At 47.2% G+C, this 23261-nt stretch overlaps 1 protein-coding gene across 1 annotated transcript in view; it reads right to left on the bottom strand.

Moving 5' to 3' along the window:
* RNF130 (ring finger protein 130) overlaps positions 1-23261 on the bottom strand; it is a 102151-nt gene that overhangs the window by 2684 nt on the left and 76206 nt on the right. Inside the window, exons 4-8 of the mRNA XM_044262448.1 lie at positions 18731-18802; positions 16850-16932; positions 9773-9869; positions 7554-7758; positions 4344-4437 (exon numbers count right to left, since the gene is read on the bottom strand). Coding sequence (XP_044118383.1) covers positions 4344-4437; positions 7554-7758; positions 9773-9869; positions 16850-16932; positions 18731-18802 — 551 coding nt within the window. The remainder of the gene's footprint in view (positions 1-4343; positions 4438-7553; positions 7759-9772; positions 9870-16849; positions 16933-18730; positions 18803-23261) is intronic.

Here is a 23261-nt window from a genome sequence, read left to right as displayed (position 1 = left end):
GGGTCTGCCTCCGAACAGCGCCAGCCCTGCAACTCGTTTCTGTCTGCCTTAGGTCCTAGCAACTTTCTAGCTTTCAGGGCACCCCAGTCGCGGACGGGCCCTGCCAACTGGCTTGAAGCTCTTCTTAGTCTTTGGCGGCGCTCTACTTTCCTGCGGGTGCCCCAGAGCTCCTGAACCCCATGTAAGCCCACCCTCTGCCTGCACTGGCTGGTCCCCACGGGACTCTGCTGGGTGTCGCCCAGGGCCCCGCATGGGAGGGAGTTGGTAGCAGGTGTTCAGTGAACAGGAGCTGTTCTTGTCATCTTTGGGGGCCCTTCAAATACTTGGAGACATCCCTCACATCATCCTCAACTCCTCTCTTCTAAGCCAAGCATCCCCAAGACATCAAAATGATTCTATTTTCAGATCCTTTTATACTGAAACACACTAGTGTTTTTCTTAAGAGTGTGAGCACCTGGAGTGACTCAGCTGGTTGAGCGTCTGACTCTTGCTTTTTGGCTCAGGTCATGATCTCAGGGTTGTGAGACTGAGCCCTGTGTCAGGGTGTCTGTCTGAAATTCTCTCCCTCCCTCTCCTTCTGCCCCTTGTCTGCTCACTCTCTCCAAAATAAATAAATCTTAAAAAAAAAAAAAAAAAAAGAGTGTGAGCAGAACAATTCAGAAATACTGAACAGAGAGTAAAACAGACACACCCATTCTTCGGACCGGGCTGAGTCTCTCTCGCTCTGCCTTGGGGGAGCTGGCTCACCAAGCACACTGGTGGGGACGGCGCTGACCTGGGGCACAGCTAGGGATCCCGGCCTCGGGTTATGCTGCATGTACTGTCCCAGTCACTGTACGTGAACCACATCAGGTTCACTTCCTCCTGCTGAGACGGTTTTGGATCTTGAATGTCTGGGTTACACTCCCGGGCAGATCCTCGGGCACGAGTTCTAGGAATCAGAACCTAGGAACTGAGAAAGGACACGGTGGAGGATACCCAGCCGATCCTCCCGTTCAGCTCAAAATCCTACATCCTCTTCCTTGTCTCACAACTTGTGCCTCAAATAACAACAATCAAAACATACACTTTTCTTACGTTGAGGGGAAAATCGACTGATATGACTGGAGGCTGATAAACACTGAGACCTAACAAGGTTTTCTGAATAATGAGGTAGAGCAACAAACCTCCTTTGGGAACTGAAGTTCGCTAACACTGCCTACTGAGGGACTAAGAAACGGGGTATGAGAAGACAATAAATAAATTTACCTCACATATATATGCTTCTTCGACTACTTTCCTATTTATATTCGCAAAGTCTCAACATTCACTGGAGTTGTTTGCCGTATTAAAAAATTAAAGCACAATTAGTCATGGTGAGTATTTTAATAGTATTTCAACACACTGGGAGGGGAGTGACTTCTCATCAGGCACCAGTGTCAGGTCAAGCCCTGGGTAACGGCGCGGGTGCCGAGTGTGGTGAGGGAGGCAGCCGAGCCCCTACCCTGCGGCGGGGCACCAGTGCCCGTGCCGAAGCCAGGCCGGCTTGCCTGGCCTCCCCACGTCTGCCCTCACACGGGGCCCACAGTGCTGCCTCCTGCCCACTGGCTTTCACCAGGGACTGGAGTGGGTCAAGGTCCTGCTGCAGTCACAATACACAAGTTCAGGGTATTGCTGACAGAAGAGTAAACCAGGATGGGAGGTAATGTGGGGAGGTGAATTTTGCTATCAACTTCCAGGATAAATCGCTCACGTGGGAAAAGACGGCCTCTACTCATACAGAAGACTATCTCACTCATGGATGAGGTCACCCAGAAAATCAGAACAGCAATTCAACTGAAAAGACAATCTCATTTTGGCTGTAAGTTTTTGGTAAAGACAAAAAGGGAAGTAAGACAGATTTCAAAGAATTCATTAATGAAGATTAATTATAAATTTACTTGCTTATATAAACATTTCTGTGGAATTAAAATAACCTAGGAATTTTTCATCAACATTCTTGGGAAGGAGACACTGAGTAAGAGTGACTACTGTTTTTCTTTTATCCTCCACAATTAAGAGGCCCTTTCAAATATTAAGTAATTCATGTTACATAAAAAAGCCAACCCATAAAAGCACAATAGGAGAGAAAAACATCACCCAAAATCTTACTAAATTAAGATAATCACCATTTATATCTTGGTGACCGTTCTTTCATGCATCCATGTGTGTACACACACACACACACACACACACACACACTCTCTCTCTCTCTCTCTCCATGGAATCATAAAAATCGTCCTTCAGAGGAATTCTGACTGAAGGCACAGAAATAGTATTTGGATGGACAACTTTGGTATCAACCCTCTGCGAAGGCTACTGGGAGAAGGGCTGGCCTCAGAAACGGATCTAAGATGGACGCTGAGACTGAGTCATACAGCCATTTACGCATGGAACCGAACTATCATGGCCTGGAGACTTTGATTTCTACACGGTAACACGTCTACCGAGCCTTCTCTAAACCATCTGACTGATGTGTGACTTGAGCCTCTGGCAGGTCCTGGGTGGCAGCAAGGCAACTGTGAGGTCCCTTAATCGTTCTCTACAAGTGCCCGGAGTGCCTCTATCCGCTGTGACTGCTTTTTGCTCATCTGCAAAAGTCTTAAGGAGGGGGCTTACCCCATCAGCTAGCTGATGGGGTCACTGTGAGAGGAAGCGAAAGAGGTGACTGCAGGCAAAATCAGTATTTCCTTCCAAACAGAGGGCCGAATCACAGGACTCATAGAGCTCCTGTGATTCAGTATTATTTCCTGGAAGAAAACTAAATTCATCTGCTGAATGATAAAGGCAGGGAGACGGTCATCTCGTTCCCAGGACCCCGGAAGATTCTCAGTGGAACTGCTAAGCTAACATTTACTGAGCACTTACTATGTACCAGGCACTGTGCTAAGCACTTTATATGCTACTATGTAACACCTATGATGTTGTTCTGCTGTTATTCTTGTTTTCTGTAGGACTAAAATGAGCTTCCCGAGAAAGGCCCAGGCCTCCCAAGCAGACAATGGAAGAGCAGGGAGTCAAACCCAGGTTACGTCCAACTCTGGGGTCTGAGCAGTGAACACTGTGCTAAGCTGAAGTCAGCCTTTGTCAGGTGGGCTGACCTTTTGGAGGAGCAGCCGAGCACACACCTGCAGGCTGAAGGATGGCGACCAACCACAGCATCCTCCCAGTGTGAGCTAGGGGCAGGGATGCCTAAGGGCACTTCTTACAAGTATCTAGTCAACAGGTCAGGTTAGAGATAATAAAATCATGTCACTGTAAGTGGGGGTTACTTGCCCATTTGTTTCCACAGCTGGGCAATGAGCATTCAATTAAATCAATTACAAGGGCTTGGCCAGTTATTACTAATCTGTCAAAATGCCAGGACATAAGTGCGTGTGGCGAGCACATGAATTCCAGTGGTGCTAATTCAGGTCTGTATCTGGGCTGTGTCCCAGGGACACTTTTACCTCTGATGAATTTTCACAAATACTGGTAGAAGAAAGGACTCTATAAAACCTTACACTAAATGACCTAAATTAAAAACAAAACAAACAAAACCAAAAACCTTTCCTGCATCTTACCCCCTTGGAAAGCAGGTCCTAGAATACTGCTGGATCAAAATGGACCTCGACAGTCAGCTCGCCCAGTTTCGCCTTAAAACCTCTGACCTCCAGCTGTCCTGACAGGTAACACATCTCATCCTGAGAACTCCCCATGGCAAACTGTCTCCCTGGTGCGGGGGCCTGGCTGACAGGTGGGTCTTCCTTTCCCTGAGATGAAATCCGCCTTCCCATCCCCTGCCCTCTGGTCCTCATTTTGCCCCACCGAAATATAGTTGACACTTCCCCTTGACAGTCTTCCCAATATTTGGAAACAGTGGGTCTTGCTGATTGCTTCTTTCTTGCAGGCTACACATCCACATCACTGTCCCTCGACCCCAGGTCAGGGTGCCAGTGTTCCGTCAAAAGCTACGTATGTAAGAATCCGGGTAAAGTCTGCTGGGCCTATTCCTGCCAATGATCAGGACATGGACCTTCTTGACATCCCGTGACTGTATGGGCACCCTTGGTCGTCTGCATCAAACAGTTGCTGTCCTCTATGCTGTGGCTAGCGAAAGCCCCTAGATCTTTCCTCCCAGGAGCTCTTGTTGCTGAGCAAGGTAACCTCCCAATCTACATCCTGACTACAAGTACATAGTCATGAAATACCTTACTCTGCTAGGTATGATATCATCAGGATCACTACGCAACTGGTGGAAGCCAATTTTCACCAGCTTTATGAAAATTACAAGTTTTCTTGGGGTCATCTGGCACATGCAATCCAAAAAATAATTTGTTACTTACTCATTAGCATTCAAGCTAGCTGTGGCTCTGATGATCATGTAGCAGAGTGTGAGAGCACTGAGGAGGCCAAAACTGGCAATAATAAACCATTCTTCTGTTGACAAAGGAAAGGGAGGAAATCACTCTGGGGAGAAGGCTTAAGTCAAATCGATGTCAACATTTCCCTCAAATGCAACGAAGCAGACGTCAACGGAGGTGTAAGCCAAGACTGGCCCAAGGAAGTGAAGCAGGAGGAGGTTTGCCAGAGAGCTACTAACTGGAGAAGGTTAGTGGAGGTAGTGGTGAGAGCTGCAAGGGAGGAAGGAAAGCATGGCCCGGACAGTTCTTCCAGTTAAGGTCCTGACGTCTGTGAGGAGTGTGGCCACCGAAAAGCGTGCAGGAGAAACAGGTCTATCAGATTGCACATGGACAGAGATTTTTAAATCACTGCTTTACATGACAGCACAGTGGACTTAGCCACACTTCTATAACCTTTCCTTCTTCGTTCTGTCACTTCTGCGTGGTTGTGTCACTCATTCTTAGCGGAAGGCTTATAAATGCGGAGTAGGGGTCCCAGAAGTCTTGGGGGCACTCCATGCAGTCCGCAGGCTGGTCTTCTGGTCTTTCTTTTCTCCTGGGCTTGGGCTTACTTACAGCCTTTATGTAAAAAGGACACCTTACTTGTGTCTCCTGGAAAGGACTGCCTTTCCCACCCCCACCGGCGGGAAGCGGCTCTGGCTGTGTCAAGCAGGTGACTCACCAGAAAGCTGGCCCATCAGAGGGTTGAAAATCTCTGATACACAGAACTCTAGAAATTTCAGCTAGCCTCCTTCTAGATCCAGGAAGTCAGTTAATGTTTTCCCTTCTCTTGAAAGCCCATGCCATCAAGATAATGTTCCACAAACATTCTTTATCTGAAAACCTCCAAAATAACTTGTGAACCAATCCTGACTTCCTAGTAAGTGTGAACTACAAAACATTTCCTAGAGTCTGTGCTACCCAGGGCTGGTTTAACAAAGTGGCTCACAGCGAAGCCCCTCCGTATCGGCAGCGGGGTAGCCGGAAGACACTCAGCCTTGGAATGCCCAAAGTTTACATGCAGAAGTGGAGCATGTAACACACATGTTCTCAATCTGGTGTCCACCAGTCCCACAGATATGCAAAGCTATGAGTTCCTAGGAATTTTTCTAGAAAAAGGTTCTTATATTTTCATTGGATTTTAAAGGTGGTGATCTTCAAAAGGTTAAGAATTGCCCTTCAGGGCTCCAGGATGATGAATCTCTTCTATGAGCATCAGCCATCTTGTTTTATACATTAAAATGCTTAGCAAACTGTTTCTTTTTTTGGTAGTAGTGCTGCCATTGCTTCCTGGATTATAAATTCCTTGTGAGTACAGTGAATTTATAAGGTTTTAAGTAAAAAAATGAACATTTAAGAACCAACACCAAACTGGCCATCTTTACCTGCATGGATTTTAAGTTAGGAAAAATGGACACTGGCATTTGAAAAAAATTAAGAGATGACTGGTCATCAGGATTAAGAAGCTTCACCTGGTGTTCTTTATTTATTTTTTTCTTCTCAGAGATCTTTATAAGTGATAAATAGACTGAGTTTTAGAGCTGCAAGTTCCGTGTTTCTGCATTCTGAACAGACCATCCACAGACGCATGGCATTTAGGTTATAAAAACTAGTAACCAAAAAGAAGCAGGTGCAACCACAATGATCCCCTGTGGGCCCAGGGGCATTCTGGCAGCAGCTGGGCCCCTGGTCAGCCCTGCCCACCCCACTGGGTACTTAGCACAGTGCCTTGCACAGTGGATGCTGGGACACTACAGAACTTTGAGGGAAAAGGTGAGGTTGCTTTGGGTTAATTTAACCACATGAATTAATTAACATGTGTCAATTCCACTAAAGGTGATTCATTTCATACATGAAGTAACATTTTTTTATCATCAAAATGTAAGATTTTGAAAGGGCATTTCGGCATAAAATATAATGGGATCAGAACTTAATGTAGTAGTAGGTGCTCAATAAATGTCGATCAATGAAGAGCCTACAAAAACTCACTGATAAACAAATAACCTGTTTCCTTTATTGCTATTGGATCAGTTTTTAAAAATCTACCCCCTAAATCCTGAAAACATGAAAAGCTGTTAAAACAAATCGCCAGGACGTGGTAGGAAATGAGTCAAACTGCATCAAAGAATACTTTTCCTTGTTTTATAACTGAATGAAGTCTCCCTGAGTTTAGACAAACGATAGCACAAATGCTGGGACACTGTTCATGACTACTAATCTCTGGTCGGTGGGAAACATGTGCACTGCAATTGAGCAGCCCACACATGCCTTACTACATGGAGGAAAAATCCTTCGTGACGGCTTTCTCCGCACCGCGGCCTCGTGGGGCTTAGGGCTGGAAGCGACAGCAAGCGATAGCACGCACTGGGGAAGGCAGCACCACAGTGGTGACAAGGAGCGCGGAGAGAGGCGGTTAGATGGAGAGACCACGTAGAGGATGGAGCTGAAGGGGACAGCTGGCTTGTTACAGGGTGAATGCCCACAGGGCCCACACACACACACGCTGGCCGGCCCACGCACACTGTCCTTCGGCCTTGGCCATCGACACACTCAGAGAGCCACGTCTCTCCTCAGCAGCGCCTCACCCCGCAAGACGTTCCAGCCTAGTGAGAGCGTTTTTTTAAAAGCACATCCCCGTTTGGCTTTTTCCCGCCCCAGATACAGTGACCCCAAAGAGGGAAGTGCCAAGATACCAGACTTCATAAAGTGAAGTGAGCAGCAACAGGATGTCTCAACCGCCCCCGGAGCTGTTCAACTCTGTTCAGATTCTGCCCTGGCTTTGCACAAAGCCGCCTGCAGCCTGGTGCTTGCGGCTGGTGACACCACACATGACACCCCACGTCGCATCCCAGTGTGACCGCTTCCAACGCCCGTGGGCAAGGCAGTCATCAAAGCAAGTGTCTGTACAGCTACCGAGACAACTTGTGAGACAGCAGCTGTTCTGACTTAGTACACACAAATCCACAAGCTCCTTATTACAAGGAAAGGTCTGTCTTCCCAAATACCCGTTTCAACAGCAGGATCTGTCACTTCCTCCGTTACAGACTAACTCCCTGGCCTGGGTGACTGCCTCCTCTGCCGTCTGGAGCAGTCAACACACACCAAGCCACAGCAGCAAACCTGCCCTGTGCCTGGGTACAGGGCCCCACTTACTTGTTACTGCAATGTTGATCTCTCCCGTTCTGGGAGTGAGCTCCCCGTCCTGAGGAAGAGGCGAGATCCCCGAAGTTCGAAGTGGCTCGAGGCCTAGGGAGTTGTCGCTGGCAAGGTCGCCTAGGGCTGATCTTCGGTTAACGGCCTGGGTTCTGGTGAGCCTTTCCATGTCAAACGCTACGTTATCAGTACATGGCAAATTTGGCTGCAAAACATTCCCAGATTAAGAGTACTTAGAAGCATAGCAAATCTCTGACAAAATTCTAAATGTCTGACACCTGCTGAAAGACTTAAGGATTTTTTTTTCCATGTGACTTCCTCTCATTTCTTCCCCCATTTACCCTTTCTCACCCAAGGGTTTTCCTTTAAAAGAAACAGATGATTTCCCCCCAAACATGATACAAAGGAAACCAAAATCCACTGCAGAGCTGAGAAAACTGGACACTTGAGCCTCACGAAGAGATGACAAGCTCTGGCGGACACAGCTAAATGACAAACAGGAAAACGCCTCACTCTAGGTCTTCCAGTAATGCTGAGGGAGGGCAGAGAACATCAAATACTGCTTTGCTCCTACTAACTTCTCTGAAATGCCCTGCTCTGAAAAAGTTTTTAAATGTCTTCTACCTTTAGACACAAGGAAAGCACACGACCAAGAGGAGATCAACGGTGCAAAGACCTTTGAGCTGTGGGTAAACCATTGGTTTCAAAATCAAAGCATCTGGCCCTGAAGGAGAGGTACAGAGCTGCCCTGAGCCAAAGCCTACCCACTAAAAAATGGGTGCGAGGTCTCCTGAGGTAGCAAGATGGCTATTTGATTTCCCCAGCAGCCTTCAGTTCTGGCAGACAGCACTGGAAGCAGAGTAGGGAAGGATGGCGGAGAGGAGCTCAAGAATGGAGAAGTGACAGCTAACAAGACCCACAGCAATGGTTTCCTGGGTAGAAGAACTGCTCTAGATTGCCCCACAGCCAGAGGAAAATGCTTAGAATGATACCCAGTCAGAAGAGCTTTACTATGGCTTTTAGATTTAAAATTATGATAGCTTGTAATAGACTCCAGAAGGATGTTCTTTAAAAACACAAGGGAGATGTGTCTGTACTTCAAAGAACAGGACTGAAGGCAAAACAACTATACCAACCAAAAGAGGCAAAGTTAATACTTCTGGAAACATCTGCCACACATCAGATATCAGGGCGGATGCTCTATGCTAAACACTTCCCATGGGGGGTGACTGTTCCCCATGTCTGGACACATTTGGACTGTGTGACTGGTGAGTGACTGTGACTACTAGCCTTTGGGAGCCACCAAGGATGCTGGGGACACTCTATGGGGCACAGGATGCCCCCCACCCCGATGGAATGATCTGGTTCAGTGTCAGCCGTTCTGAGGAAGAGTAACCCTACGTTCAACTATATCAGTGACGTGGTCTCTGGAGCTGGGAGGAGCCACACTGCCCACCTGGACCACTCGGGTGTTGACCGATGGCATGTATCACGTGGGATTTCTCAGACAAGCTTTGGGTTGCAAAGCTAAAATGAGCAACTCATCTGCTGGACAAACTAAACTTCTGGTTCCACAAGGAAATCATTCATCCACTCTTTCTTGAGACCAGCAAGTATTTAATTTTCCTCGAAGGGGGATTAATTTTAGACAGATATGTCCTCCAGGGCGACCTGAAGGAAGTCTCCCAAGGTCCTTGGTGAGTCAGTGCTGGCCAGAGCTGAATGAAGGACTGTGTCGCCTTGGACCAAAGGCCTTGCCAGGAGCTCACCGCCCACCTTCACGTCCAGTAGCTGACCAGGGAGCAAAGCCAGATTCAAGAGAACGAAACTTAAGTGATGACATAGTTTTATAAAATGCTGAATGAGGAAAAAATTTACTACAGGACCGAAGTCAAAAGTCTCTATTTCTAGCCCTTAATAACAAAACAAAACAAACAACCGCCCCCCCCAAACCCTGTAATGAAAGCAAACCCCATTCCTCTCTCTGTTGCCATTCTTCCCTGCACTTCCACCACCCAATGGCTTCCGAGTAGACTAGTTCAGGTCTTTATCTTCTCTTCTGGGAGTTCCCCAAGACGGGTTGGACTCTAAGAATGTGGAAGAATGGCCATGTGGCAGAGAAAGCTGTGCTCTCTCGGGAGACTTAACTGCCCACCTGTCCCATGCTGGCTCATATGCAGACACCACCACACAAAAGGAGTGACAAAACAGGAACATACCACAATTCCCAGGGCCTTCAAAATATTAAGTTTGCACATTGGACAGGTACAATGTTCACTAAGCCAGGGATCCACGCAGGACTTGTGGAAAACATGCCTATAAAAACAAAACACAAGAAATGGAGAGTTGTATCATGGATTATATATTGAACAACTGTTAGATCCAGGAATGGAATTTTAGTTAGTCTGTTTCTCCCTCCTTTTGGAAATATTGGCAAGTCCTAAGAGAAAAATATTGGGGATGTATTAAAATACAGCTGGCAGAAAACCTCCTGACCCCAATCTGTATGCTAAAAACTGGCAAGTGGTATTTGGCAGTTCAATCTTTTTATTCTAGCATTTGAAGAAACAGGATTTTCCTTAAGAATGGAACAAACTATACCTTATCAATCAGTTATGCTTTATACAACAGCCAGAGTAGAAGGGAAACTGAAGAAAGTACGAACCAAGGGTTGGATGAAACGTTTTCTGCACAACCATGAATTATTCATGGAACTTGGTTTCCATGTCATTTATAACATTATTTAAGAAGACTTCTAGGCAATGTTTTAAATGTGAAAGTTAGGGGCGCCTGGGTGGCTCAGTTGGTTGAGCAACTGCCTTTGGCTTGGGTCACGGTCCTAGAGTATGGAGTCCCACATTGGGCTCCCAGCTCCACGGGGAGTCTGCTTCTCCCTCTGACCTTCTCACCTCTCATGCTCTCTCTCACTGTCTCTCCCTCAAATAAATAAATAAAATCTTCATAAATAAATAAATAAATAAATAAATGTGAAAGTTATGAGGTGGTTAGGAGTGTTTTAAAGATGAAGGGTGCCTAAGAATACGGTGACACTGAGCCAACAGTTTTCAGTGGAAATGTGAAGGGGAGAGAGAAAGGATGGGTGATTTTTTTTTTTTTTTTCACTCAGGAGAGTGGAAAGTCACTTCCTTGTGATGGAAAAGCAGTCACAGAGTCTTGCATTCTTAAAAAAGGGACCTGTGCCTTGTGGAAGGGAGAGACTTTGAGGGAGCTGTGGCAATCACTTCTCAAGTTCAAGGACTCCCCATGGCAGCTGGTAGAAGCTAAAATGAGGCCCCAGAGTCCAGGCCAGAGAGGGAGAGAGGCGGGTGCCAGGACACATAGTCTGGGCACCTTAGAGGAACTATACTTGGAGTCTCAAGATAAGATAAAAGAAATTTCAAGAAAGATATCAGATGGAAACATGGTACGCCTTTACAACTTTGTGAATCTGTAATTTATATGTGGCTTATAATTATATGCAGCTGCTTAAAAATGCAGTTTTCATCAAATAAGGAAGGGGTCTAAACATCTTGCTGCTTTACTTGGGATTTGGAAGAAACATGCATGCTTACAGCTTCAACCTCAACACTGGATCCGCACCCACCTACTGACACTTGGTGACTTTGCCCTCACTTCTTCGGGGAAGAATAAAGATCTCGAAGACTGAATTTATCAGTGCAGTGAACCAGAGCTTCCTTGTCCCGGTTGGCTTTTATTTAAACCTGCAGGTTTTTACTCAAGGGGCAAAAGTCATCAAACCATAGGTGAGCCCGAAATTCATTTAGTACACACAAAGAACATCCACTTCTTGTTCTGGTATCCTCGTAGGAGAGTGCTTGGATTGGGGGGAAGGGTTCCAGGGGTAGGGGGAAGGGCTCTTGCCTGCAGGGCCCCATACCCCAGCAGCTGTCAACTGTGCCAGAGTTCACTATAGTCTGGTAAAGACTAGCATAAGGCTTCTAATCTTTCTGGGGATACAGACCCCTTTAGGTCGACTAAGTGACAGATCTTTCGCCTCACAAGGGTGCATCTGCCTAACCTCTGACCTATAGACCTCTGAAGGTCTGGTTAGTGCCGGGTTGGTTAGTGGGACAGGTGATGGAGGCCAGCTTCATGTGGGGTGGATGATGGACTTTGGGTGGTTGGCAGGTGACAGGAGAGAAGAGGCTGCGTGACCTGTGATGGGTCCACTGGCATCAGCTGTTTGCAGAGACCCTGGTTTCAGCAAGTAGCCCCAGCCTGGGGGCAAATGGTGGTTTGCTCTCCTGGCTGTCCATCATTAGCGTTTTCACTTTTCTTTTTTTCTTAGCCTACTGCCTTTCATTTCTATTACTGGTTGTTCAGAAAAAGATGGTATAATCCCATATTTAATTTTTAAAGCTGCATGAGCTGAGTGTTCTTTGTTTATCTGTTCCTTAACTTTAGTTATACACAGGTTTTCCCTATGTCGGGGTTTTAAACTGTTTCCTTTGAGGTTTGTCGATGTAAAGGACTGTCCCTCCATGCAGTACAGTAATGGACAACTATGACTAACTGGGTCTCCAGGGAGAAACTGAGAACGTCTCCCTTCCCTAGCTGACCCCAAATCTGAAGAAATTAAGTTTTTTTCCTTAAACTAAAAAAATCTTTTCCTTGTGACTGTGTGTGTACCCTGTGTTTCTCCTCTTGACCACCCCAACCCCAGTCAGCCACATACCCACTCCCTCCTTCGACAGAGTCCCCGAGAGCCCGGTTCCTGCACCTCGCCTCGTGGGGAGATGCGGAGGTTGTCATCCTGGCTCCCACGCATACCCCTCTCGTCTGAAAACAGCCCCGCAGCTTCCCTGTTCACCCACGGACTCTCTGATGCAGACCCCCTGCCTCCTCGGGGCCACTGCTGCTATCTTGGTGGGTAACTGCCCTGTGTTCCTTCTTGCCCTCCTCACCCATCCCCTTCCCCTCTTGTGTCACTGCTGCATGAAGCTTGGCAGTGGCCCGCCCATTCCTCTCAGACACACTTCTACCTCCCCAGTCTGAGCCCGCCTCCTGGCTGTGTCAGCATGGAGCTGCCAGGCCTGAGGCGAAGGCACGCACTGTTTGGAGTGGCAAGTGACGAGCTGTCATAGAATATTTAGAAAACCCCCAGCGGTGTGCAAATGCAAGGTACCATTAAACACACGCTCAGCCTAAGTCATGCTAATGTTTCCCACACTAGCCCAACGAGTGGTAAGAACATGTGCGCAGGCCTCTGGTGCCAGCATGCCCAGCACCAGCGATGTCTGACTAGCTCACAGGTGTACTCTGGGCCCACACGGTCACCTCAGTGGGTGGCTCCAGGGGCCAGCCAGAGAAGCCCTTCCCACTGTGATAAAAGATTCGAGCAGTCAGAGTACATGTGAAAGCAGGAGATGTGCCGAGGACCAGTGAAATGTGGAAAGAACAAGCAGATCAGAACTTTGGGAAAAAAGCTCTTTATTCCTGCAAGAAATGCTCTGGGGTACAGAATGCAGAGTGAAACCAGTAGTAGGGCGCCCTCCTCTTTCCTACTTCCTGCACAGCTCATAAACTGGAGAGGGCAGAGCGATGGCCGAAGGTGGGGAGAGGAGGGTGCACTGGAGCTGAGTGGTTTTCCCAGCTCCTCTTGGTGCCGTGCAAGAGCCTGGCAAATATAGAGGGATCCAGAATTATGAAAGGTCAGAGATGAGAACTCTTCCCCCTTGCTGGGCTGGCAGCAGACACTGCTGGAACAGGCTCTCCCTCAAGGTGGGGATACGCCCGTGATGCCTGACGCAGTGGCCAGAGGATGGACCCCTTTTAGGCTCCCTACGTAGCATCCTGGACACATGGTGATCTGAGCGATGGCCCTTGACTTCTGAAAAGTATTTTTAACTACTAAAAGAATGTTGTGGTTGACCTTTAAATAAGAGGTCTAAATAAGGTGACAGTTTCTAAGACGTGCTGGCTAACTTCCAAGGATGATCAGCTGTAATCAACAGACACAAGCAGGAGGCCCCCAAACGAGGCCAAGAGCCATCTGTCCACAGTAAATTAATATGACAGAAGAGGAAAAAGAAAGGTCATGCAGCAAAAAGGCAGCAATGCATGAGCTCTGCTCTCTCTAGATACAAAGTCTAAGTTCAGTCTGCAGAGAAGCTTGTTAAAAATGAAGGATGGAGGGGCGTCTGGGTGGCTCAGTCCGTTAAGCGTCTGCTTTCAGCTCCGGTCATGATCCCAGGGTCCTGGGATTGAGCCCCGCATCGGGCTCTCTGCTCGGCAGGGGGCCTGCTTCTCCCACTTTCCCTGCCTGCCTCTCTACTACTTGTGCTCTTTCTCTCTGTCAAAGAAATAAATAAAATCTTTAAAAAAAAAATTAAGGATGGACAGAAACAAAGGCACCTGGGCTTTCCTTGGTTCCTCACTCAAGTGAAGAAGGGACAGTGAGCACAGCTCCTTTCTAAAGTCTGGCCGTGAAGGGAGCAGCCGAAGGATGGTGTTTAGCAATGGCTTATGACAATGGCACAGGACGGGCTTGAATATGACGAAATGTTGGTGTACAGACCGAAAGAACAAAAACTGGCAGGGGCAGAGTCAGCAGAGTAAGGTCCCCTGGGCACAGGGAGGCTGGGGTGGAAAGAGTATGTCAGAACAAAAGGAGCCCGCCGCCATCCTGATCGGAAGGGACACTGCAAGGCTGGGTGGGGAGGCAGGAGCACGGAAAGCTTCAGGCCAGGAAGCAGAGGGAATTTCGGGGTCAAACAACCACAACTTTTTCCATGAAGCTGCGGGGGAAGCTATCTGGCCAGAGTGAGGAATAAAGGGATGAGCCACGGTGTTTAAAGGAGAATAAACAAGGAGAGCCAACCAGGGAAAGAGACAGGTGCTCTGTGCAACACTCCAGGCCCAGCTGGGGTGGGGGGTGGGGCAGAGAGAGTCCCATGGGAGGCAGGGAGGCGCCAGCACGCTCAAGGGAGAGGTAACAGAGTCACCCTTCTGCTCTGTTCCAAAGCCCTACAGACAAAAGAGGAAGGGCAGGATGTCCCAGGCAGAGGGAAGAAAGGAGGTAGCAACCCACAGCCCAAATTCATCTGTAAGTATCCTAGAGGGGGTCCCCCAGAAACCAGAGGTGTGGGGAAGATGTGAAGTGAAGATGGGAGATCTGGCCGAGGCCACCCTCTATGTGAGTGGTTGCCTCGACTGTGTGTAGGGGCTGCTGCGGGCCTCTCGGCGGGGCGGCCAGGGACACCGCTAAAGATCCTGTGATGCACAGGCCAGCTGCCCCACCCCCGACCCCAAAGGATCCCAAAGAATCATGTGGTCCCAAAGGTCAACAGTACCAAGGCTCAGAAACCTTGCTCTGGGTGGGAAGCTGTTGATTCCGGTCCCACAGAAAGTTGCTCGACGTGCAAGGTTAATTTTTCCTGTACCTGAGAATCCTGCTGGTGGTACCATTTCAGTGAGGTAAACAGCTGTGCTGAGCAGAGAAGGCTACCACTTGCTGAGGCTTCAGGAGTACATGTAATGGAGAGCACCCGGCCCCAAAGCAGAAGGGGGACTTGGGCAGAGCGTCAGACAAGGAGGCAGCAACAGAACACCACCCACCGAGGACGTAGTGCCCTAACAGCGGGCACAGAGAAATGTCGTTAAGTTTGCCAGAATTCTAACATCCAAAAGCAGACCGCAGCCACAGGCGCAGCCACAGAAGGACGAGGCCCGGGACGGAGGGGCACACTGTGGAGTGCTGCTCAGGTGACTATTACGAGCCACAGGCCCAGGCTCTGGGGTGTGTTTTTCTGAACACTCCCCACGGATTCCAACACACCGTCTGGTTTGGAGAGCACTGGATTAAGTTAAGAAAAAGGAGAACGAAGAATCAAACTTTGGAACAGCCAGTGCTCAGGAGGCCGGGAGGAGGGTGAGCAAGCTTCCAGAGCAGTCTATTTTTGGCGGAGGCCCCCCTGAGGAAGACACTCTCGAGCTAGTAACAACCACGATTGGCTTCAGAGGCCTTTGTTCTTCTGTCCAGATGGTCCCTCTGGGAGGGTAAGAGGGACCCTGGCCTGAAATAGGAAGACAGAATTTGGAAAGACTTCGCCTCTTCCTGGTGATTTTGGTGTCAGAGATCTGTGCAGGCGAAAACAGGTTTAAAACCAGCTAAGAGTGGGTAATGCTTTATACTGTACCTACTGATCTTCCTGGTTTGTATTTGGATGTGTATTGCCTCCAGCTTCATGTTTTAAACCATACCTGACGGCAGCTGAAGGAAATATGCTAATTATGCAATTTAATTTTCTACAGGAAATGTACTGTTAGTTTTGTAGATTTTCCTTTATAAGTAAACTAGATTGACTTGAATTCTAGAAGCTGGTTTTCTGTTTCAGCATATGGAATTATTCTTAAGTTCTATGATTAAGGAAAAAAACAAAAACCCTCACAGATCTTTCTAGGTTTAAAATCGATGACTTTGTAAAGAAAATGGTACCGGTAGCCTCATGGAGACAACCACTGACAATTATTTCATTTGTTCACATGTTCTGTGTTAATAAGTGGTCAGCGTGGTTATGTTTTAAGGGAGCAGAAAAAGAAGAGTTAAAGTCTTTGATTTGAGGCTTCTCAGTAGGCGACTTTGTATTTTTTCCATTTCACATGCTTCTAAAGAACATTTGCTCTATTTAGAGCCCCATACACGAGTGAATGTGGCCCGATATACAGAGCACTAAAAGGCAGACCTTTATTTTGACTCCCCTGTTTCTGGACCATGAGACCCCGGCATCTACCAGGAGGGTCCTTGTCTCTCAGGTACAGCGGGGAGAAAAGCACGGACCCTGGCACAGGACAGTAACCTCAAGGGCACCCAGCAGAGGGCCTGGCCCAGCAGCCAGTCTGAGTAACCCAGGTTCAGAAGGATTGGTCCAAGTCCTAGAGTTTTGGTTCCCGGAGACAAGTGAACACCACAGAGCCTTCACGGGAGGGCCTAGTGATGCGCTGGGATTTAACAGGAAGAGGAGCAAGGGGCTCCTTTTGAAACCCATGAGAGTCCCAGAATTGAACATTCTTGACTGTTATGGTCTTAGGCTATGATGTGCCCAAAGGTTCTCCCCATGTTTCTCACCAGCAGCGGAGGCCTGCTGTCAGTGTGTGCCGAGGCACACAGCTCCAGCCGACTGCTACCCCCCTCACAGGTAATGTGGTGCCCCAGCTCTGCCTGCCGCCAGAGCCTGGCAAGCAGGTGCCGAGAGCCAGTGGGACCCTCGCCCTGAGAGGGGGGCGTGCGTGCCCCACAAGCATCACTCTGTTTTAAACAAAGGATGCGGACATACTTGCAGGGGAGAATCCGCACCACATCATTCTGCTTGTAGCTCTCGATACAGACTGCGCAGTGGTCGAAGTCGGGGTCTGTTTCCTGTGAGGAGAAGCACAGGCATGAGAGTCACAGGCTAGAACAGAAGCCATACAGAAACGGGGAGACAATCCAGCAGAGCATCTTCCCGTGGCACCCACAGCGAGCAAACCATTAGGGAGTGAACAGCTACCAACACTTCTCACGTTTTCAGTTGCTTAGCTGCACTGACCCAAATGGTACCAAAACCCCTCTACCTCGTTTTGAAACTGTGTTGTAAGAGTTGCTGCTAATTCTATTTGTGAAGGGTCTTAGAAAGTAGAATTTTTACTTGTGTTTCAAGATTCAAACACACCATCACTGTGGGCACCTTCCTCTCACCCACCACGGCGGCATCATGGCTCTGGGCCAGCGGGTTTCCCCGCACACCCTCCACAGTGTGGGTCGTCCTCTGACCATGTATCAGAGTGCAGGCAGAAAAGATGGTGAGCCCCCAAAAGATCAAGCCCCAAGGATGGGAGCTGGTCCCAGGTCTGGGGTAGAGAACAATCATGGCCCGACCCAACCCTGGGTCTTTGTGGACACTCAGGAGGACTCAGCCGGGTGGTTGGCCGCCCAGGTTAACTGGCTTCCTTCCTTGCCCATGCCAGGAAGGGACTTCCCTGAATTGTCGTTACGTGGAGCATTATCAGGACGTAAGCCAGGAAAGGGGAGACAGCCTGCTGTGTCACAGCCACTGGGACTGAAACTCAGTGGGACAACTCTGGGTAGGTCTAGGAGATGCAAACTTGGTAGAGGTGTTGGTGTGAATAAGGAAAGACTATTTGTTGTTAGCCTGAAGGACAACATAGGATGGGTGGTTTAGACCAGCTCTGGGGAATTTCAATTGATGTGGAAGCTGAAGGCCACCAGGCCAAAAGGGTGACTATTCCCTCTGGGATTAGACAGCTGCTGTCCTGATGCTGCTTTGACTTTCTGCCGATGTTTCTACCTGTTTCTTCCCTTAGTGCTCACTGAAAAGGTCTCCACCCTCCAGAGCCATGTCAAGGGGGTGGGAATAAAAACGGGTGAAGTCAAGAAAGTGGAGAAACTACAGAGGATGGAGAATTGTCTGAAATTACCCTCCCAGGGCTGTTCATCACAATGTGAGAGCCGAGTGCGCTGCAGAAAACAGCTTTGGGCTTATGCCTATAGAGGCACAACTTTTCCCTCTAGATAACCGAATGCATGGCGCGCAGGCTCCAACCCCACGCTGCTGCTTGGTCCTCATGCAGCAGAAGCAGGCTCCACGTGATGCGAGGCCCGACCGGGAGGTCTGGTGAGCCGTCTCAGCCACGGCCTCAGTCACTGGCTTTCTCACTCGGTCTCCCCACGCCAAGGGCCCAACCCTGACACACTGGGCGCTTTCTTCCAACTCTCTGGCCCACTGGGCAGCACCTTGTGAATGACACTCCCGGGAGATGTGGGGCTCCAGCTCTCTGGTGAATTGGTGAGGGACTAAAACACAAAGGAAGCACAGGGAAGAGGACGTATACTCCTGGCCACTGAGGGCACCAACTGACCCATAAGGGCTCTGCCTGAAGGCATCCTTGGCTGCGGTGCAACACCACGGCGAGGGGAAGGAGACCAAGGCAGCTGGTAATGGAGCAGCACTGCAAGTCCAGGAGAGTCAGAAACTCTAGGGATGGCCTCCAAATGAGGCATGCTAAGGGTAAGAGTTCAAAGGGAGGCTAGTCTAAAATGAAGCACTAGATCGTATACCCAGAGAGGCACAAATGATTAGGGTGTGTTCTTTCCCACCAAATCGAAGGTGAAACTACTTTACTGTTTTTATAATGTCAAAGTTATTTCGCTACCATACCTTATCACCCTTTTTTACTGTTCTGGTGGTCAATTTGCTGATGGCTTTCTTGGCAGCATCTCCAAGACGACGCTATGACAATTACAAAGAAAAACAGACATTAATGCGAGATCTCTAGATGACGTCCTTCACTTTAAAGTCGTTAAATGTATAAAGCCTCTGTTATCCCGTAACATTCCCTAGGTCACGTCACAGGAAAGGATTCTAACAAAGCAATTAAGAAAAAGAGAAAAACTGGCAATTTTCCCATAGATTCAGCTTTCTGAATTGAATTACTGAATTATCCTGAACACTGAATGAACCTTGAATAGTTCAAGAGTATATATAGTGGGAAAAAAACAATAGGGTCATAACCACTGCTGCATCCCTGTGTTTAATAAACCTCTGAAATACTATAGTGTTAACTGAGATCTACTTCTTGCACTTGTCAGAGCCGCAAGCATGGCCCTCATGGCTCTGGGACAATCAGAAGGATGAATTCGAGCCTCCAATGCCCCCGCGGTGGTGCAGCACGGTGCCCAGCGAGGCAGGAGAGAGGCAGTCACGAGCTCTCCTTTTGTCTCCACCACCACAATGCTCCGTGAGCTTAGCAAGGTGCATTTACCTTCCCAGGGGTGAGTTGTCTGAAAGGGTTAAGTCACAGAATCTCAGAGACTGGATGGATCCCACATTTGGGCAGACATTGCTAGATACCAAGGACCCAGAGGGGGAAAGACGGTGCTCCCAAATCTCGAAATGCCAGGTGAATCAGGGGACAGACCAGGAGATACTGTGACTGAGTGCTGCACAGCAGAGAATGCCTGGGTGGTGTGCGGCGCAGAGGGGCAGCTTAACATGGTGGGCCGGGGCAGAGGAGGGATGTCAGGGAAGGCTTGAGGAAAGGAGCCCTGAGCAGAGATGTGGAACACTAGTGGGAAGGAATCTGATCAGGAAAAGCACAGGGGACAGGAGGGGCCTCCTGGACAAAGGAAACCTAAGAAAAATAAATTGGCGTGAAGCACAGGACTATGAAGGAAATTATTCGATATCGCTAGGATGAGCATATACCTGACCGTGCAAGACAGAACGTTCTGGAAGTCAGAGGGCCCTATCAGTAATTACACGGGCCAGTGGGTGCAAACAGGCACGCGGAGACAGGTGGTCACTCTGCACACAAGCAGATCTTGAACAGTGAGAAGAGGCAGACGCTGAGCCTGAGGGGGGATGGTGGGGGCTAAGAGAAGGGGAGACCTTGGATTTTATATCCTGAGGATGAAAAAAAATCATAGAAACATAAACATTTAGGGGAATTTAAAAATACACAAAAGAAAATAATGAACTTCTATGTAACTACCCATCATCCAGCTTCAATGTCAATGTTTTACCAATATTTTCCATCCTTCCATCTATCCCCTCCTCTTTACTGTGCTAGAGGATTTCAAAGCATATCACAAAGCATTTCACACATAAAACTGTCACTATGTCTTATAGATAGGGGCTTTCATTTGCTGCCACTGTCTCATCTAACAAAATTAACAATAATTTATCAACATTATCAAATGCTCAGACTATACTATAATTTCCCCAGCTCTCTTAAAAATGTCTATTTTTATTTTTTCTTAAATATTTAATTTTTTATTTGAGAGACAGAGAGATTGAGAGGGGAGGTCAGAAGGAGAAGCAGACTTCCCATGGAACTGGGATCCCAATGCAGGACATGATTCCGAGACTCCAGGATCACAAGCTGAGCTGAAGGCAGTTGGTTAACCAACTGAGCCACCCGGGCACCCAGAAAAGTCCATTTTTAAAAAAAGATTTATCTGACAGAGAGACCACGCAAGCTCACACATATGTGGGTGCGGGAGGGGAGGGGTAGAGGGAGTGAGAGACTCTCCTCACCCCTACCATGGCTGAGAGTGGAGCCCAACCTGATCTCATGATCAGGCGCACCCCCAACGTATCTTTTTACATAGTTGGCTTGACTCAGGGTACAAAGTACAAACATTGCATTTGGTTGCTGTTCCCCTCAAATTTCTCTTAGTCTGTGAGAGTCTCTTCTACCATATATGTATCTTTTTAGCCTGTGGAAACAGAATTGACTTAAACTGCATATATTGGAAGTGTACAATTAAATATATATTTCTAAGCTTTTATTTATTTATTTGACAGGGAGAGAGAAAGAGAGCACAAGCAGGTATAGCAGCAGGCAGAGGAAGAAGCAGACTCCCACCGAGCAGAGAACCCCATGCGGGACTCGATCCCAACACCCTGGGATCATGACCTGAGCTGAAGGCAGAGGCTTCACCCACTGAGCCACCTGGGTGCCCCTACAATTTGATATTTTGACATGGCCCTCAAAACCATGACTACCATTAAGACACCGTATCTATCATTCCCCAATTTCCTTGTGCCTCTTCCTAATCCCTTCTTCCCATCATGGCTTCTGTCCACCGCCTACTTTCTGCTATTGTACTTTCTATTTTTCAGAGTTTTACATAAATACGATACACTACGTACTATTTTGTATATGGCTTCTTTCATTCAGCATAATTATCTTAAGATTAATCCCTGTTACTGCAAGTGTCAACAGTTCATTGCTTTCTTACTCTACGTAGTATCCCACTGTACAGATACACAGCAATTTATCTTTTTACCCTATTGATGGAACTTCTGTATTGTTTGCCAGGTTTGGGCTACAATGAAGAAAGCTGAAAACCACCTTACTGACTTGCACAAGTCTTCGTGAGGACATGCGCTTTCTGTTCTCTGGGGTAAATACTTTACACAGTAGGGAAGACTGGCAATAGGGTAGTGTGTCTGACTTTTTAAGAGACCGCCAAAGTGTCTTCCAATGTGAGTGGGCCATTTTTATGTCTCCACAAGCTGTGTATGAAAATCCCACTTCCTCCACATCCTCACCAACACTTGGGTGGTCAGTCTTTTCCATCTGATTGTAAACACTAAGAGGCATGTAGTGGTATCTCACTGTAGCTCAAATTTGCATTTCCCTAACAACTAACGATGGTGAGCATCTTTTCATGTACTTGTTTGCCATCTGCATATTTTCTCTGGTGAAGTGTCTGTCTGAATCTTTTGCCCGTTTTTCTATGCAGTTGTATGTTCTCTTATTATTGATTTGACAGTATACTACATATATTTTTTAAAGATTTATTTATTTATTTTGGTGGGGGAGGAACACAGGGAGAGGAGTGAGAATGAATCTCAAGCAGACTCCCTACTGAGTGGGGAGCCTGACGTGGGGCTCAATGTCAACCTGAGCTGAAATCAAGCGCTAGAGGCTCAACCAGACTCAGCCACTCACAGACTGAGCCACACAGGTGCCCCTATATTACATATTCTAGATCCCATTCTTTTTGCATACATTTCCTCTCACTTTGTGGCAAAAGTTCTTAATTTTGATGGTCAGTTTATCAATTTTTCACTTGTGGACTGTACTCTGGTATCATATCTAAGTAATTTTTGCCTATCCCAAGATTCCAAGACTTTCCCCTATTTTCTAGAAGGTTTATTGTTTAGGTTTGGTACATAGGCCTCTGATCCATACTGAGTTAATTTTGTATATGGTGTGAGGTCCTGAGCACAGGTTTTTGGCATATGATACACAATTGTTCCAGCATCATAAACTCATCTTTCTCCACTGAACTGCCTTTGTACATTTGGCAAAAACCATTTTCCCATAAATGTGTGGGTCTGTGTATGAACACTATTTTGTAGCATGTATCTATTACTAAGCAAATATCACACTCATTAATTTCTTATAGTTATTAATTTCTTGTAGTGCTTTGTAAAAACAAATTTGAAATCAGTGTTACACCTCCAACTTTTTTTTTCCCCTTCTTTCCAACATCCTTTTGGTTGTTCTTGATCCAGTGTGTTCCCTAAGAATTTTAGGTTAAGCTTGTCACTTTCTATAAAAAAAGTTATCTGGGATTTACATTAGGATTGATTGCATCAAATGCATAGATCAATTTGGGGAGAAGTGACATCTAACTAGCACTGAGTCTTCCCCTGAACACTGTATATCTCTCCATCTGATTAGTTCTTATTTAATTTCTCTCACCAATATTTTATAGTTTTCACCGTACAGGTCGTACACATCTTTTGTCAGATCTCTAACAATTTCCTGTTTATTTTCTGTTTGATGCTAATGGAAATGGTACTTAAAAAAATTTAATTCTCATCCAGTGCTCGTATGGAAATAAAATTGATTTTTGTATTATATCTCTCAACCTTGCTAAGCCCATTGATTAGTTCTGACGGGCTTTTCTAAATAGATGTTAATGTTCTTTGTGAATGAAAACTGCTTTACTTATTCATTTCTTTTTTTTAAAGAGAGAGCAAATGAGAGTGAGCAGAGGAGGGAGAGTGGGTGAGGGGGAGAGAGAATATCAAGTAGGCTCTGTGCCCAGTGTGGAGCCCAAAGTGGGACTTGATCTCACAACCCTGAGATCATGATATGAGCTGAAATCAAGAGTGGGATTCTTAACCGACTGAGCCACCCAGAGGCCCCTACTTATTCATTTCTGATATG

Source organism: Neovison vison, chromosome 1 (genome assembly GCF_020171115.1).
Source record: "Neovison vison isolate M4711 chromosome 1, ASM_NN_V1, whole genome shotgun sequence".
NCBI classification, from domain to species: Eukaryota; Metazoa; Chordata; class Mammalia; order Carnivora; family Mustelidae; genus Neogale; species Neogale vison.
Note: the sequence above shows the minus strand (reverse complement) of the source record. Positions and strands in the feature narration are given on the sequence as shown.